The sequence below is a fragment of the Cladophialophora carrionii genome (genome assembly GCF_000365165.1).
Source record: "Cladophialophora carrionii CBS 160.54 unplaced genomic scaffold supercont1.7, whole genome shotgun sequence".
Taxonomy (NCBI): domain Eukaryota; kingdom Fungi; phylum Ascomycota; class Eurotiomycetes; order Chaetothyriales; family Herpotrichiellaceae; genus Cladophialophora; species Cladophialophora carrionii.
Genome location: NW_008481832.1, coordinates 215,847 through 233,164, shown reverse-complemented (window position 1 = coordinate 233,164; position 17,318 = coordinate 215,847). Strand labels below are relative to the sequence as shown.

Sequence of the window (17,318 nt, the reverse complement as noted above, 5' to 3'; positions counted from 1 at the left end):
TGCGAATCATCGTACATCCAGTCCTTTGTCAGAGCCATTCTTTTATACTTGCGAGCCGTCGTTCGTTCCCGGAAATCTCGACTATTTCCCAGTTGGTCTCATTCCAGCACAAACCGCAATATGTCTGCCCTCCTCACGGCCGGCCTTGTGGCCGCCCTCGCTGCCTCGCCGGTGGCCGCCTTCTGGCGATTGCCGTGCAAGTCCCCGATTGTCGTTGAGCGTGCCGATCCAATCATCAATCCTGGTGCCGTCTCTGGTCACTTGCACACCATTATGGGAGGAAATGGATTCGATTTCACCATGGACTATAACTCTACCCAGGCATCTACCTGCTCTTCCTGCACCGTTGTAGGAGACAACAGCAATTACTGGACTCCCACCCTGTTTTACCAGCACCAGGACGGAACGTTTGAAAGCGTCGACCAAGTTGGCGGTATGACTGTCTACTACCTGCAGCGTGGCGGCGACGGGGAGAAATTAAAGGCATTCCCGCCAGGGTTCCGCATGGTCGCCGGAAACCCATTCAAGCGTACCGCTGGAAATGACTTTGCCTCTCAAGGTATTAGCTACAACTGCCTCGACTATAACGGTCCAGCGAAGCCAGAGACCCCGAACTTCCCGAACTACAACTGCCCCAACGGCCTTCGAGCCCAGGTCTTCTTCCCATCTTGCTGGAATGGAAAAGACCTCGACTCGCCCGATCACATGTCGCACGTTTCTTACCCTGCCAACTCATACAACTCTGGAAAATGCCCGCCCGAGTTTCCTGTCCATCTTATCTCCCTTTTCTTCGAGGTCATCTGGGACACTGGCAAGTTCGCCGACCAGTGGTACGGTGATTCCCAGCCTTTCGTCTGGTCCATGGGTGATCCGACTGGTTATGGTGGTCATGGCGATTTCGTGATGGGTTGGGACGAGGATCTGCTCCAATCCGCCGTCGATCAGTGCACGAATGACAGTGGCCGTGTTGAGGATTGTCCTGTCTTCGACCTGATCCCTGATTCTCAAGCTACAGGCTGTCGCATTCAGTCTCAAATTGATGAGCCTGTCAGTGGTATCCTCACCGCCTTGCCTGGCTGCAACCCGGTGCAACCCGGCCCTGTCGCGACTCCTCAGTCTGGCTGTGACGCACCTACTACCTTCGCACCGTCCACCGCGACATTCTTTGATGATATCACTAGCCAAGGATGGTCGTACGTGGGCTGCGGCACCGACAACTATTACAACCGAATCCTCACGGGTGCAAGCCAATCAAACGATCAGATGACTAACGAAGCCTGTGCTGCTTTCTGTGAAAGCAAGGGCTTCTCCATTGCTGGGACTGAGTATTCTAGGGAGTGCTATTGTAAGTACTTATTTTTGAAAGAGTTGCCAACGCTAACAGCTTCACAGGCGGAAATTCCATTCCTGATAGCGGCAAGCCTATTCCTGGCGTTATTGGGGATTGCACGATGAAATGTTCCGGAGACGACTCTGGCTTTTGCGGTGGTGCCGGTACCATTTCTCTATACCAGAAGTGCTCCGGCGACTCTTGCACCAACGCTCAACTTGGTCCAGGGTCTTCTGCTCCTGTCCAGGTCGCCAACCCTCCCCCGGCTGCCTCCGCGCCTGCTTCATCCCCCGCCCCATCAAGCGCCGCGTACACGCCACCTACGTCTGCAACGACGCTCGCCACTGTGACATCCAAAGCTGCGGCCACGCCTGCTTCTACGATACCTCCCCTGGTTTCGGTAAATACGAATTCTGATTTTCCCTCAACTCCTTCATCATCCGACGACGGCGGCAATGATGACTCGTCCCAACCCAATCCCGGCTCTCATCCCTCGGCGGCTCCGTCCGCGGGAGATGCAGATGCCGGATGTTGCATCCAATGATCCCTTCCCCCCACTCCCCTATTTCAGCGCACGCTCAGATGACACTTTCTCATCCATCACCACCCGCTATCCTTACATAGCTTGTGTCGTCTTCTACCTTTTCCGAGCCACTGCCTCCGAGGAAGCCGGCCCATCTTCCTCGAAGTGACCCTACCACATCACCATATGTTTCATATCAGTCTCCCGCATTTCCCATAACCCGATTCGCACTTGGAGGTAAACGTCTACCACGTCTTCTAACATTGCTCATTTAGCCCGATCAGCCAGTCGACTCCCCATCGGCGCCCTCGACGTCCAACCCCTCTTGGTCCTACTCTGGCTGCTTCACTGACACGGTCTCGCCCCGCACCTTGCCTAAATGGTCGACCTTTAACGGCCCCGATGTCACCAACGAGGCTTGTATCGCCTTCTGCGACAGCAAGGGCTACCCCGTTGCCGGTACCGAGTACGCGGGACAATGCTTCTGCGGTGCCGAGATCACTTCGCCACAGCTCGGCGAAGACAAATGCAACATGGCCTGTACCGGGGATGCCGGCCAGATGTGCGGCGGTCCAGGCGCCTTGTCAGTCTGGACGAAGAGTGGTGAGAGCAAGAAGGCCAAGAGGCATCTGCATGGTATGGCCAGGCATGGGCGGAGGTTCTCACAGGTGTAAGGGCCTGAAGAGCGGGTAGACTGGTAGTCTTTGTGCCCGGGGGCCGGTGGAACGCGTCCCCCTTTTTATTTTCTTCATCTTGGTTAATTACCCCATACTTTTGGATTCTGATACTGTCTATTATATTATATGTATATCGATTCCTTCAACCTGAGGCAAGCGCACAATACGCAAAAGTGGCGTGGCTTGCTTTTCTTCTTTGGCAATATCCCTGTTGCACGCTCGCTGGCCTGCGCACACGACGGCGCTCGGGGAAATCTCAAGCATCAAATATACCCTCATGTCTGCCGTGGGCTGGAGCAGTCGCCTTCGCCGTGTCCCCTGCTGAGAAGTGAGTCCCTTGTCCATACAACTAAACTTTCACCGGGCATCGCAAGGTCACCAGAGAGGCGGCGGCGCCAAAATGGATCTAACAGTTCGAAGGGCCAGCATGAAGTACCGTCCATTTCGAGCACTCGTCGCCAAGTCCGCAACGCGCTCTTACTTTATTAGCGGACCGTGGCTTGAAGGGGAGCAAGCTCGCGACGATTGATGGAAGAGAGAGGACGCAAAGCACAGGGTGGATTCGTGGTCTGTACTCCGTACGGTGCATGCCTATATTCTCTAATTACGACAATAGTGGACAAAGCCAGCTCCAGTCCGAGCGTATAAATGACAATGAGATTGGGTTCCTGGCGTAGATTTCGTCGGCCTCGAGGTATATACTGTATCCAGGTAGAGATATGCACATTGTACTCTCCTCGCAGGATCGATGTGAGCCATGCATATTTGACTTGCCGTACGGTAGGTAGTTCGTGGTAGATGCGGCCACCTTCCCAGCTTGAATGGTCGCAGAGAAACACAACCGCAAACAGTTGCAAGCTTCATGACCGCAAATGGTTGCAAGCTTCAAGAGGTCAAGGAGGGTGCGTCGGCATGGGCCCCGTCGTAGGCTGCATGCTACAAAGTCAAGTCGAGAAATGGCCAACCACGAATGTGTCAGCCCATCTCAGCATGAATTGATGCATAAGTGGACACATGACAATATTGGATGACTGAGATAAGTTGAGAATTGACGTGGGATTCGGCCAGTCGCTATGTAGATGCCACATACTGCATAATACAGCTTCAAGTAGTAGGTAGTGGCGGGTGAATCATATGAATACACGGGTCCCTTTTTGAAAGACTCACAGCTCTCCATCATGCTCTCAATCCGAGTAACAAGCTTGTACTCTTCCCTTTGCCACCCTCCCCGTCACCACCACCTGGCAGGTAGGTGACGTTGGGGTTGGTCGCCAGCGTCTGAGCAATATCTTTACTTGCTTCGATCCTTCTGATCTGAATCAGGCCATCTCCTGCCCTTGCAACGGCCTTGCTGATAATGTCTGCGGATTCAGCTTCACCCTCGGCGCGAATGACATTCGCCTGTCTTTCTTGCTCCGCCTTCTCCACAATGAATCTTGCTCGTTCGGCGTCCTGCTGGGCGATCTGTTTCTGCTCGACGGCTCTTGTGAATTCGCGGCCAAAAGTCATGTGCGTGATGGAGACGTCTTCAAGGGCAATGTTGAACTCCTGTGCTCGTTTGGTCAGGTCGGCCCGGATGCGCTGCGACACGGCTTCTCGCTGGGTGATGAGCTCGGCGGCGTCAAACTGGGCCACGATGGCTTTGAGGACTTCATTGCCGATCGAGGGAAGCACTCTTTCGTCATAATCTTGACCGAGCGACTGGCGTGGTGTCAATACATACATGTAGGGCTGCGAAGCTCATCTGCGAACTCACCTGGTAGATCTTGGGCAGCTGTTGGACGTCTGGACGGTGCAGTACTCTCAGAGTCAAAGAAACCATTTGCAGATCCTTGCTTCCGGTGGTGGTGCTGATGTTTCTGGGCTTCGTCCGCACATCGTAGATGATCGCCTTCTGGAGCCAAGGAACAAGGAAATGTGTGCCCTCGTTGACGACAGTATCTCGGACCCCGGAAAGTCGGTCGAAGATGACTGCTCTTGATCCTCCTTTCACATCGTACAGGGCGGATTGCGCTATTGAGGCGCCGATGAAGACGGGAATGGCCCACCTCGAGATGGCGTTGAGAACGTTGGGTGCTGTCATGATGGCGACGGCGACGGCGACGGCGACGGCGAATTGGGAGAAAGGGCAGGTGACTACAATTCAGGTGGGTTTACCACCCTTCACGCTGAACGACGAACGACGATTTTGCTTGTACAGGACTTTGGAATAGATGTCGTCGACATCTCCGCAGCCTGAGTTCTGAGTCGGAGCTTTGCCTCGACTTTCCGTTTCGATGGCGCTTGCATTACATAATCCGCCAAGCTCTTTCTCCGGCCTGCGATTTGGAGCTTCTCGTCTTTCGACAAACGTGATTGAACTTCAACAGCGACCACCTCTTTTGGTTTGATCTTGGCCAGCACCACCGGTATAGCTCGACAAGATGCGTCCTACACCAGCTTTGCGGCTACAAGCCACCCGCATCCTGCGTGGTGGTCACGGCCCGGATCCGAAGAACGGAGTGTAGGTCTTCCACGGCGCATCCCGAAACCGTCGACAGCTCACTGACAATTCTGCGCAATAGCTACATGGGCTGGTGGGGGAGCTTGGGCTCGCCGACACAAAAGAACATCGTCACATACTCCATGTCGGCCAACCGACTGAATCCCACGCACCATATTCTTTACGACGCGGTCTTCAATACCTTCCGCCGCACTCGCAACCAGATCCTCTACTGGGTTCCTCCCTTGTTGGTTGCCTATTTGGCCATGGATTGGGCCATCGAGAGGTATGTTTAGTTGAGGCAAGTGTGAGCGATGAATGCTGACGGCCCGGCCTTGACAGGAACGAATACCTCAACTCGAAACCAGGCCGAGCAGAGTTCGGAGAGTAAATCACCCTACAGCCATGATGGAGTGGGCGAAACATTGTACATAAGCAGAGGATACAGCGGTTTAGCAGACGAGTCAATTGATTCTGGAACATATCCAGCTCTGCCGTTCCACTTTGAAGACTCGAGTCCGCCTCCTAATGTTGCGGATGATGGACCTCGCAAATTGACATCCGGTGTAGACTGGTCTCTGGTTGATCTCGCTGAAACACTGGCGACACGCTGCATTCTGACACAGTGCATTCTTGATCCCACCTTATCCCGGCCCGATTCTCGGCATGTCGTGATGTTCGCTCAGGGAGCTGAGGTATTTGTTGAGCTCCTCCACCCGCTCCTTGTGCGTCTTGACCCCTTCTCGTTTGAGCCGTTCCTCGAGCTATCCAACACGCAGTAATATGTCAGGCTTGATCCGTTCGCAAAAAGAAACCACCACAAGAATGCAAAGCCGATGTGCTCGTGCAATCGTAGACAAAAGAAATTGGCAGTAAACATACCCTTTTTCGTCGTTGCTCTTCATACCGCCGTTCCGCCTCCGTCTTCATCACGCCTCCTCGCTCTTCTTCTCTTCGCCCTGCCTCGCTATCGGCCGGCCTCTCGCCTCTCTGCTTCTGCAAACTCCGTCCCTCCTCGTTCGCCATCGCCTCGTCTTCTTCCTCCAATTTCTTCAACATGACAGATCGATCATTAAACCCATCCGTGGTGGCTTCCCCCACAGCGGCTTCTCCACCTTCATTGGGCTGCGACGACGACGGTGCCTTCTTTTTCTTTTTCTTGTCGATCTTCGAGTCCTTCACGCCTTTGAGTTTGAGCTTGCCGGACCCGACTGAAGAGTACTCATTTGGCGCCATTCTCGAAGTTGGCAAGACCGTCTGTGCACCACCGGACTAAGCGAGCATTGTAGCCCTGCCGCTAGGAAGGGAAAGTGATACGTACAACACACTAGGTACGCACGGTAGACCGTGTGACGGCTGTTAGAAGGAGGTTGAAAACTGCGCTTGGGGACGCTGAAGTGTTCCGTATTTCTGGACTCGCCTCGCTCGCCTACCAGGTCCGAGGTTGGCAAGACAGCCTTCCTACTCACGCTACTTACCATGAACGACATTTGGCAGATACCTCTCGTTGTAGGATCCGGCGTCGACTACGTTTCCGGGCAGACTACCTATATAGGGATCACCCAATTCTGACTCGATGGTTCCCACCCCAGCTGGAGCGAAGACAATATGCGGCGCTCCTGATGCCAGACTATTCGGTTTCCTCAGCACCGCACCAGCGTATCACGGCATGATGCAGGACGAGTTCGATCGAAAGGCTAGAAAATGCTCCCCTTCTGTAACCCGACAAGGCCAGTATCATGTGGTCTTCAGCCCCAGAACTGGACGACCACGACAAGGACATGCTCAACATGGTCATGAATCAGTTCCATAAGCATGTTTCTGAGACTTTCATCCTTTTCAAGGGAATCTATGGCCCCAGAAAGTCTCGGCCCGGAGGCTAACCACGTCAACATATTCTGAAAGCCTCTATATCCTAGAATGTTGTCGAGTCATCCTCATGCACCGTCCGCGATCTCTCCATGGCGGCACACAAACTCATTTGCTCAGACTATCTCACCAAATCACCGGATGACCAAGCTTCTGGATAATCCTGCGGCATGGACGAACATTCCCCGGCCGAGCGGTACCAACGGCGATGGCGAACACTTGCTCTCAACTCCGGGGACTTTGAGTGCTATATCTCTCCAGCGTCGTCGATGTCTTCCGTCGTACCTACCAACGCTAACGACGGTCTAGTATACCTTGTCTCGCTCGTACTCTGTTGTGGTGAGCTGGCCAACAAAATCTCAATTCAACTGCGGCATCGACAAAAGCGCATCTTAAGAGAGGAGAAATGATCTTGTCCGCACGGAAGCCCGGATTGCACAGCTGTTAGCTCGAGTATCAATTGAAGTCAAGTGATGCTGGACAAATGCCTTCCAGGCAACAAACGGTGGTCAACGAGCATCTCATTACCCGCCACTCCGGTACACGAACAAGAAGGCCGGTATGTGATCCATTTGTCATCCGGCCTGGAAGCCAGCCCGTGAAAGCCCGGCTGGAGTCATGGAGCCTTGAGGTGCAGCTGTACATATCGGGGTCCTAGCTGGTGCACCAACACGCTTCTGGCTTACTGGACATCAATTGAGCAGCTGGTTACAAGCCGGTCTCTGCTTCTACCCATCAATGGCGTCTTGAGGGGCCTAACAGACTCCTACACTGCCGTCGTCCAAATATATGCGTACACGGAAGCCTCCAAATGTCACTGCCAATTCGCAACGATCTCCACAAAGTCGACGACACATCGTTCGACTACATCTACGAGGAAAATGTAACTATCCCACTAAGGATGGACGCGGCATTGTTCGAGCCAACGTTTTCCGACCCAAGGGGCTGAAGACTGCCAGGTTTCCAGCGCTGGTGACATACGGACCTTATGGCAAAGATATTCTCTATTCAGTGTAAGCTGCCACCAGATTAATTTCCTGTCTCTGTGGTCTTGTTCATGAGACGCGTACAGATTTCATGCCCAGTCATTTGCTGAAGTGCCGGAAGAACACCACTCACCTCATTCCGCCTGGGAAACCCGGACCCAGGATACTGGACTCATCATGAATATGGCTTTGTTCGTGCCGACGAGGTGGGCCTCGGTCAGTCTCCAGGAGTCTTGAACACCATGTCTCGAGATACAAAGCTGTGTTTCGTCGACGTGATCGAGTGGGCAGCGTCTCAATCATGGTCAACTGGCAAGGTTGGACTACTCGGCATCGGTTATTACGCGGGCAGTCAATGGCGTGTAGCAGCCAGGCAGCCCCGAGGGTTGGCATGTATGATACCGTGGGAGGGAATGTCTGATTACTACCGCGACCGTTGCCGGCATGGGGGGATTCTGTCGAACGCTTTCATTGGCTTCTGGTGGAATCGCCAGGTGAGCCGTTCTCTTTCCACAACAAAATTGCAGACTCGAACCACGATTCATGTTGATCGGACTCGTGGTTAGGTCATTGTCAATCAGTACGGCCGCCCAGGGAGAGCAGCACGAAATTGGGGCCCAGCGACCATCGAAGGCACTCTGTCGGAAGAACAGCTACGCGCCAATCGCCACGATCAGAACGTCGACAATGTCAAGAACAAGTTTCTGGACGACGAACATTATGCCAGCAAAGACTCCAACATGCAGGACATTAAAGTTCCACTTCTGTCGGTGGGCAACTGGGGTGGCATTCTTCTCCATCTCAGGGGGAATGTCGAAGGCTTCATGAATGCCGGATCCCAGCACAAGTATCTCCGCTTCATCACCGGTCGCCATGACCTTCCATTCTACACTCAAGAGGGTGTCGGCATGCAGCGAAGTTTCTTGGATGCGTTCCTGAAGGACAATGACACCGCCGGCTGGTCGACTGGGAAGCCTCCAAAAGTCGGCTTCGCGCTTAGGGTCGGAGACGTGGGCTACAACGATGCCGAAGCCGAGAAAGCATACCCTACACGATACGAGAATTCATGGCCCATCCCTGATACTCAGTACACGCGACACTTCTTGACGCCGGCATGAGAGTCAACAACTCAAGCATCGAAGCCGACCAAGGACGAGAAACTGCCCTATAAAGCATTGGGCGACCTCAGACATCAGCACCTGCTTCAGTTCATCAGCTCTCCCTTTGACGAGACCGAGTTTACCGGTCACATTGTGGCACATCTCAATGTGTCAGTCAGCGCCGTCGACCCAAACATCACACCAAGCGACATAGACCTCTTCCTAACTGTCCGACATCTGAATCCAGAAGGCAAGGAGATCTTGTACACCGGCACAGTCGGGGATCCAGTTCCGGTAACCAAGGGATGGCTCCGTGCCAGCTTGCGCAAGGTGAACGAAGACAGTCCTCGGCATCACGCATGGCACCCGCACCGCGAATACCTGTCTAGTGATCACGCACCTCTTGTGCCTGGAGAAATATATCCCGTGGACGTTGAGATCTGGCCTACGAACGTGGTCCTCCAGAAAAGTGACAGACTGGTGTTCGAGGTCTCCTCCGGCGACACACAAAGCGCCGGACTGTTCGAGCATACGTCCAAGGAGGATCATGCAGAGGCGATACTCAAGGGGATGAATCACATTCACTTTGGCGAGCAGCACGAGAACTGGCTCCTTATGCCGCTCATTCCTCCCCGCGCAGCCGAACCAGGCAAGTAAGATGAGGAAGTACGGTGCAGGAGCGGAGCCTGTGACCATCATGCTCAGTTGCTGGGGATTGATAGAAATGAAGAAGTCCCCAGATAGAAGGACTACTATATTTTGCTACGCCAGCCGAAGCCATGATGGCCCATACAAAGAACAGTCCCCTACCGGCACCATCCATGTCGTCTCCTCCAGCGATTCGCTCGTAAATTGGCCTACTGACTGGCCCTCTGGTTACTTTCCTTCCAAGCCTATCCCGATGCATTCGGGACCCCAGGGATTGAGAAGAGGATATTATAAACTTCATGTGCTGAACCAACATGCACGAGTATGTTGGTCACATTCCAGCCAGAACCCGAGGCCAGATGCGTGCCGGGAGAGGTACGATAGCCTGCTAGAGACTACAGCTGCTGAGTCGACTTTCATTTCGTAAACTAACATCCCGCTTCCGCCGTGGCAGTCTCGGCTTGCCTTTAGACGACGTGTACACATTTTCGCGAAACCAGAGGAGGCCAACTATGTCTTCCTTCCTGCTGGGTATTCGAGGGCGCCGGTAGCGGAATATGAGAAAGCATGAAGCTTTGTCAAAGAGAGAGGCGGCAGCGTCCCCTGACGACCCCAGCGTCTGTACTCGAAGAACAAGTGCTGGCTCCAATACGCTGCTCCCAGTGAGTTATGGATTCCGCAAAAGAGGAGTAACGACTTTGCCCATGTCCTACACCAGCCGCCACCGCGGCCAGTGGAGCGTGTGCGACTATTGTGGATGATGCCCCTGAGTCAGCGACCATGCAGGTACATACAGTACAGCATGTACCCTCCTGTCACCCTGTTCCTTATCTGGTCCGTCAGCCCGTTTGGGTTATAACACCTACTAATGCCTCGTGCCATCGCGGCGTCTGATTTGTCGGCACAACAAGTCTCGCACAAGACGTGAGCTACATCATGCACTTGGCGATGCATTGATCTCAGGGCGTACCATGGACCACCTAATCCCGTCGAACATCCCTCTGCAACACGCACGATACGGCTGAAATGGTGCTTAGCAACGCCGCGTGGATTGGAGCGGCATTAATAATGCCTCAAACACAGCCTGACGAGAAGGGCAATAGCACCTACTCTTCTGCGACGGCTGTCCGCGGCGATTATTTGATTGACGCTGCCATTCTGGCCAGCGCCAGTGATATAAGTTGAAGAAGCAACCCGCACGGTATTGAACCTCCCCCAATCGACCTCGTCTGGTTTTCTATCCGTCAGAATGACCCGATACATTCTCACCGGTACGAGCGGCCGCCTGGGGTCTCGCGTCCTGACGCACATCCTTGAGAAGAAGCTGATCCCACCCACGGATCTGATCATCTCGGCCACGAACCCGGACCGCGTCCCATCCATCGCGAAGCAATATGGCCTCGAAGTCCGCCGTGGCGACTACACCGACCGTGAGTCACTGAAAGCCGCCTTCACCGGCGGGGACGTCCTGTTCCTGGTGTCGCACAACGACCCGGGGACGCAACGCGTCGAGTACCACAAGAACGCCATCGAGAGTGCTCGAGCCGTGGGCGTCAAGACGGTCGTCTACACCAGTATGATGTTCGGCGGGGAGACGGGCCTGGACAGCGTCATCGGCATCCAGCAGGGCCACGTCCACACGGTCAAGTATCTGATGCACCAGCAGTGCGGGATGGATTACATCGTGCTCCGCGAGGGCCTGTACGCCCAGATCTGGGGATACTACGCCGACTTCCGCTACGGCATGTGGAAGAAGGGACAGGTGCTGTTCAAGAAGGGCGACACCGCACCGTTGGAGTGGGTCATCCCCAACGACGCCGCCATCGCGTGGGTCGACATCGATGACCTCGCCGAGGGCAACGCGCTCATACTCGCCGACTACACCAGGTACGTCAACCAGACCCTGCGACTCACGGGTCCGCGAGCCACGTCAATCGGCGAGATCGCGAAGCTGGTCGAGGAGAGGACCGGACGCAAGGTCGACCTCCGTCTCGTGGGGCGAGACGAGGCCGTGAAATGGCACAAGGACCATCACACCGTCCCGCCCGAGTCCTTTGACTGGCTGGAGAACAACTGGGGAGGGTGGTGGGAAGGTCTGGCCAGGGGCGAGGGCGAAGTCGTGGACCCCATCTTGTCCCGGGTGCTGGGACGGCAAGCCAAGGGATTGGTCGAGATCGCCGACGAAATGTTGACGCCGCAGTGATGGTGGGAAGCATGGCTGCGTAGGGAGGGGAGCTCATGTCGGTCGACTTCCCATGGCTGGTTGTCTGTAGCAGATGCACGGGTGCGAATGTCAAGGACGAAGAACACTGCTGGCCAGAAGGGGGAGTGTATATCGCTGGGAATTGACCTCTATCTTAACTGCCATGTTCTAGTCCAGTGGCCCCATCCCCTTTCAAATAATTAGGTCCAATCCTGACTGATCATCCAGCGTGTATCGAGTTGAGGAACTCGAAGAGCACACCCATCCGCATCATGTCTAATCGAAGTCGCTATGAAGTCGCTGTCTGCTTAATAGGCTCTCTAACCGCCACCCCTCTCTCCCTCCAAAGAGACCTCAGGCATCAAATCTCCACCGCCTTACCACCTTTCTTTTCTCGCCGTCGAGGAATCGTCATGACCTGGTGGAGCTGCACGCGAGCAGGTTCAAACTGCCACACTCGTCAGCACTTATCACGTCACCTCGGGCGAACATGGCACAGATTCACGATCAAACAACTGGACACGGTACACTGCACTCACCTTGTAGATCCTCAAGAGGGTGGCCCAAATCTTATACAACTCCAACTGGACGATGTTCTTCCCGATACAGCTCCGACTGCCGTGCCCAAAGACGATCATGGCGCGCTGCATCCGCCACCGACGTTCGTGGAACGCCTCGTCACTCTCGCCGCGCTGCTGCATCCACCGGTCCGGGTTGAAGACGCGAGCATCCTGGCCAAAGACATCAGGCAACATGGACATGGACGCGGCGTTCATGCAGACCACGGTCCCGGGAGGCAGGTGCACGCCGTTGGGAAGAGTGAGGCCGGCCGGACCGACGAGGCGCTCGAGGTTGTTGGCCGGGGCGCCGAACTGGCGGTACGACTCCTGGATCACGGCGTCGAGATAGGGCATCTTCAGCGCGAGTTCCAGCGCGGCGGGGCCCTCGGTCTCGGCCTCCTTCATGGCGGCCATGTTGACGCTCTTGATCTCGCTGTACAGTCGTTCCTGGGCCTCCGGGTGTGCCGTCAACCAGTGGATGGTTGCGTCCATGGCGCGGGCGCTGTTGTTGGCCCCCGCGAGCACGTTGGTGGCCGTGATGTGCGTGATGCGAATGTCCGTCATGAGCGGGTATGATTTCCTCGCGGCGATGAAGCTGCCCAGGAGGTCTTCGTGACGGCCGCCCGGGGATTGGGACTCGGGGTCTTTGGCCGCTCGTGCGAGCCGCTCGTTGACCACACGCCTCGCGAACGTGAAGAACATGCTCCTGCAGCGGCATCAGAAATCGATCTCAGGTGTGAAGCCATGCCAGGGGAGGGTAGAAAACACAGCTGAACGATGCGGGACAGCGGCGGCTTCGCCTCGTCTGAGTTGACCGTTGTGCTCTGCTGCCGAGGATGACTTACGGCTTCTTTTTGAACAGCTTCAATAGCGGATTGCGCTTCGTCAGGGTGTCGAGGAATGGAAAGTTATTGGCGACGCTGATGTACCGGAAGTTCTCTCTCTGGGCCTGAATCATGCCATTGAAGTCGTCGCCGTGGTCGAGAAAACCGATGGGCTCGCCAAACGAGATCTTGGACATTACATCGAAGGCCCCTGCAATTCGGTAAGTCATTGTGGATCAAGACCAGACGATCCAGGTGAACTCACAATATTGCAACCAGCGTGTCATGTTGATCGGTGTCCCGTCGGCGTCGTGCTTGTCGAGCTCACCTATCAACTTCTCGATCATCTGGTCGATGTATGGCTCGTATCCTTTCAAGGATGACAATGAATACGCGTGGGCAATGGGTCGCCTGTACATTCCGTGCGTTTTCTCGTCCTTGATGCTGACCAGTGCAGTCTGATCAGTGCCTATTTACGGTGAGCACAAGCATGACCTCAATATTTCTGCAGTGAACTTACCAGTCATGACGAAGACCTTATACCCCGGACCCTATTGCCAGTCAGCGCCAAGTTGCACAGTATCCCCGCTGAGAGGCCTCAAAACCACTCGGAGGCACCAAGCTTACCTTGTCCAGTCGCTCCCGAAAGCCATATATCGTGTCGATCGCCTCGGGATCATAGACAAGAACGTGCTTTGGGCCGATCCTAACGACGTCTCCATATTGACCGATCATTTGGATCTGGTAGTTGTTCACTCCTTCCGTGTGGTGGTTGAGTCTCCATGCTCGATAGCCCCTCCAGATGTTCGAGTACTTTGCCAGCACCGGGCCCGGAATGTGATCAAGCTTGGCTCTCTTGCTTTGTACGAAGAGGTAGACCACCGTGCTCAGTAGGAACCCGGCAAGCAGGTACAGAGGGGACACGGCCTGGAGGATCAAGGGCGCCGAGACCGCCATGCTGCTTTCAGTGACGGCAAGCTTTGAATCAAGCTTGGGCCAAGGCTTGGATACCCCTAACAGGGACGGGTTCGTTTAAATGCTTGTCTGAAATGTCCAAGCTCTGCCTCTCCTGCAAGCCAACGCAACTTGAGTCCGCTTACCTGTAAGCCCTCGGAACAATTGTATTTATGCTGACCCGGGAATGCAGACTTTCCCTAGGCTTGTATCTCCCCCAAGTTCTTCAACTGCCGACCTCCATTCAAGCGGGGAACGACCTGGGGAAACTCCCCGCTCTGCTCCAGGTTCACGCAGGATGTACCTATCGCCTGCATGCCGACTAGCCGTGTACAACAACGTGCATGTCGTCCGTCGCCCATGGTCCCGTCTTGGCATTCCATATAGCGCAAGGATCGTGCTTGTTGCCCGTTCAAGGTGGTTTTGTGCCGCCAACCATGGAGCGACTTCACGTCCAACCTCACTGCCGTGGTACAAGTGCTCCAGGGGGTAAGTCGGGACAGGCGTTCCTCGGTCACTCTCCGTGTTCGGAAATCACAAATCATCGACGCGGGGAAGACGACGGCAGTGAGTGTCGACGAAAGGACTGCCGATGGATGGACAATGCGCACGGGACGTCTCACGTGGTGAGCTGAAACCGCAGAAGCATATCAGACCAGTAACCTCCATGTTCGGATGTCGAGTCTCATCCATATCCACAACTCCGAGATATCTGCCGAGCACTCGACTACGTGACCACGATGACTGAGACCCAGGCAAACAGAAACCATGAACAGGTGGTGCCGGCTCATACCATGGAGAAACCAACAGGTGAGCACCACGAAACAACGGTCGAGCACGTCAAAGAAGTCAACGCTGCCATTGCTCGGACGGATTCCCACCTCGATGTTGCGCATGCGCCACTCGGATGGAGATCATGGCTCGTTGTTCTCGTCACCATGTTCGGGTAAGGATCAAGTTCCATCGCCCTCTCGCGTGGGGTTTTGATAACGGCGAGCAGAAACTTGACCTTGGTCTTTGTGGTCGTGGCTGCAGGCTCGGTCATCGCCTTCATCATCCGCGACATTGGGGAACCGGGACTTGCTGGATGGATCATCCAGGTACGTTACCGTCGTCTCCGTCTCCATGGGCTCCCATTGATTCAGATACAGGGCCCGCTCCTCGTGCAAAGCGTGCTGTGCCCGATCGTAGGGCGTCTGTCGGACGTGATCGATCGGAAATACATCGCGTCCTTCCAGCTCACCGTTGCCTTCGTTGGGTCTATTGTGTCCGCAAGGGCAGAATCCATGAACACGCTGATCGGCGGAGGTATTTTGATAGGAGTTGGGCTCTCATCTCTTGGGATCATCGTGGCCATCCCCGCAGAAGTCCTGCCGTTGAAATACCGCGCAATCGCCAACGGGGCCAATTTCCTCGGAGGCGCTTTTGGAGGGCTGTAAGTTTACCGTACTTTGGCGGGATCGAACATTTGCTTACACGGCTCGACAGCGTCGGACAACTCGGTGCTGGAGCTGTGACAAACGCTGACAAGGGTGGGTGGAGGAACATCTTCTGGATGCAAGCTGCCTTCCACGGCGCCACTGTCCTTATGCTCCTGGCATTCTATCACCCACCTAGACGGTCGGATTACCCAAAGATGAAGGTAGCGGAGTATCTCTGGTCCCTGGATCCCGTCGGTGCCATCTTGTTCATCGGTGGCGCGACTCTGATCATCCTGGCACTCGACTGGACTGGTGGCACCTATCCGTGGCGCGATGCCCATGTCATTGCTCCGCTGGTCGTCGGCATCGTTCTGCTGATATTCTTTGGATTCTATGGTAAGAAAAGCTGCCGATTGGACTTCGACAGCTAATTTGCATATAGAGTGGAAGGGACGATCAGATGGCATTGTTGCGCATGTGAGATTTACTTCCTGGTCGCAGCCACGCTCACGATGCTGATGCTGGTATAGGTCATGTTCAAGAAAGGATACAACTTTCCGCTAGCGGTCTTCGCATTCGCCGTTGAAGGGTTCGTCCTCTTCCACATGTCCAGAGCGTCAGCTAATGTGGACCAGATGGATTTTCTTCAGCGCGGTCAATTCTGTGACTCCACAGGTCATACTCAACCTCGGGTGGGAGTCGACGTCGTGGCAGATTGCCATTCGCCAACTGGCCTACCAGCTTCCGGCCATCTGCTTCTCAATCCCCATGGTGTAGGCGGGCCCCTGTGATTGACGGTACAGAGAACTTCTCTTGGCTGACCACGGGCGATGATAGGCTTTATTCGACAAAGTTCAAGGATCTCAAGAACCCCCTGTTACTCACCTACGGCATTTTCCTCATCGTCTGCATCTGCTATGCGACCGTCACACCGTCAGAGGACCGGGCCCAATACGCCTTTGCCGTGCTCGCAGGCATAGGACAGTCAGGGCCTCTCACTCTGATCCTTGCTCTGGTCCAATTCGCTGCACCACACGCCTTCATCGCAACGGCTTCGGGCTTCGCCTTGTCTGCCCGCGCCATCGGCGGTGCTTTCGGCTCGGCCGTCCTTGACGCCATCGTCAACGGTAAGATCGACGCCACCCTTGCACGTGATGTTGGAGAGGCAGCGACAAATGCAGGCCTACCCGCAAGCTCGGTACCAGATCTGGTGGAGGCGATAGGAGCAGGGGAAGGCTTCGACGGTGTGGCCGGCATCAACAGCACGATCCTGGAGCAGGCCCTGCATGCGAGTCACTCGGCATACGCGAGGGCTTACCGACTGGCGTGGGCCAGTGTCATTCCCTTCGTAGCCCTGGCTCTTGTCGCTGTATGGTTCATCAAGCACGTCAAGGAGTTAATGACGGACCATGTCGAGGCGAGCGTGGAATCCAAAAAGGCGCCAGCAGGGTCGGATGTGGAAGCCAGTGCGAAGTGACTCACAGGTAGATGTACGAGTAGTAGCAGTCACAGCATGCATCGAGGTTGACTCTAGACACTCGTCCAGTGCTCGTACCATTGTCAGAGGAAGCAGAAAATAAGGTACTGAAGACTGATAATTACATGCTCCGTGAAGAAATCCGGATCCGGGTCAAAATTGATCCGAACCGAGACTTCTCCCCCAGTCACGTGCTCCATCTCATCCCAACTTCTCCGTACAATGGCTCGTATGAGCACAGCTCGAAATTCCACACCCAGCATT

At 54.9% G+C, this 17,318-nt stretch overlaps 8 protein-coding genes across 8 annotated transcripts; 5 read left to right on the top strand and 3 right to left on the bottom strand.

Annotated features, from left to right (window-relative positions):
- Positions 1 to 120: 120 nt before the first annotated feature.
- G647_08174 (uncharacterized protein) lies at positions 121 to 2,527 on the top strand (the record flags this gene model as incomplete). Its single annotated transcript, XM_008732486.1, has 3 exons — positions 121 to 1,345; positions 1,393 to 1,551; positions 2,142 to 2,527. The coding sequence occupies 3 exons, from the start codon at positions 121 to 123 to the stop codon at positions 2,525 to 2,527; spliced, it is 1,770 nt and encodes a 589-aa protein (XP_008730708.1).
- A 1,179-nt stretch (positions 2,528 to 3,706) lies between these two features.
- On the bottom strand, positions 3,707 to 4,613 carry G647_08173 (prohibitin-1; the record flags this gene model as incomplete). The annotated part of the gene is made up of 2 exons (XM_008732485.1): positions 3,707 to 4,231; positions 4,287 to 4,613. 2 exons carry the CDS (start codon positions 4,611 to 4,613, stop codon positions 3,707 to 3,709), a joined length of 852 nt encoding a protein of 283 aa, XP_008730707.1.
- Positions 4,614 to 4,953: 340 nt separating this feature from the next.
- G647_08172 (uncharacterized protein) lies at positions 4,954 to 5,403 on the top strand (the record flags this gene model as incomplete). The annotated part of the gene is made up of 3 exons (XM_008732484.1): positions 4,954 to 5,033; positions 5,095 to 5,298; positions 5,355 to 5,403. 3 exons carry the CDS (start codon positions 4,954 to 4,956, stop codon positions 5,401 to 5,403), a joined length of 333 nt encoding a protein of 110 aa, XP_008730706.1.
- Positions 5,404 to 5,656: 253 nt separating this feature from the next.
- On the bottom strand, positions 5,657 to 6,248 carry G647_08171 (uncharacterized protein; the record flags this gene model as incomplete). Its single annotated transcript, XM_008732483.1, has 2 exons — positions 5,657 to 5,776; positions 5,895 to 6,248. The coding sequence occupies 2 exons, from the start codon at positions 6,246 to 6,248 to the stop codon at positions 5,657 to 5,659; spliced, it is 474 nt and encodes a 157-aa protein (XP_008730705.1).
- A 1,861-nt stretch (positions 6,249 to 8,109) lies between these two features.
- On the top strand, positions 8,110 to 9,624 carry G647_08170 (uncharacterized protein; the record flags this gene model as incomplete). Its single annotated transcript, XM_008732482.1, has 3 exons — positions 8,110 to 8,361; positions 8,434 to 8,954; positions 9,084 to 9,624. The coding sequence occupies 3 exons, from the start codon at positions 8,110 to 8,112 to the stop codon at positions 9,622 to 9,624; spliced, it is 1,314 nt and encodes a 437-aa protein (XP_008730704.1).
- A 1,240-nt stretch (positions 9,625 to 10,864) lies between these two features.
- Positions 10,865 to 11,818, top strand: G647_08169 (uncharacterized protein; the record flags this gene model as incomplete). The annotated part of the gene is made up of 1 exon (XM_008732481.1): positions 10,865 to 11,818. One exon carries the CDS (start codon positions 10,865 to 10,867, stop codon positions 11,816 to 11,818), a length of 954 nt encoding a protein of 317 aa, XP_008730703.1.
- A 361-nt stretch (positions 11,819 to 12,179) lies between these two features.
- Positions 12,180 to 14,159, bottom strand: G647_08168 (uncharacterized protein; the record flags this gene model as incomplete). Its single annotated transcript, XM_008732480.1, has 6 exons — positions 12,180 to 12,266; positions 12,358 to 13,084; positions 13,224 to 13,413; positions 13,468 to 13,671; positions 13,723 to 13,753; positions 13,830 to 14,159. 6 exons carry the CDS (start codon positions 14,157 to 14,159, stop codon positions 12,180 to 12,182), a joined length of 1,569 nt encoding a protein of 522 aa, XP_008730702.1.
- Positions 14,160 to 14,896: 737 nt separating this feature from the next.
- Positions 14,897 to 17,054, top strand: G647_08167 (uncharacterized protein; the record flags this gene model as incomplete). Its single annotated transcript, XM_008732479.1, has 8 exons — positions 14,897 to 15,102; positions 15,157 to 15,256; positions 15,308 to 15,591; positions 15,645 to 15,973; positions 16,020 to 16,054; positions 16,108 to 16,166; positions 16,213 to 16,350; positions 16,415 to 17,054. The coding sequence occupies 8 exons, from the start codon at positions 14,897 to 14,899 to the stop codon at positions 17,052 to 17,054; spliced, it is 1,791 nt and encodes a 596-aa protein (XP_008730701.1).
- Positions 17,055 to 17,318: the final 264 nt, after the last annotated feature.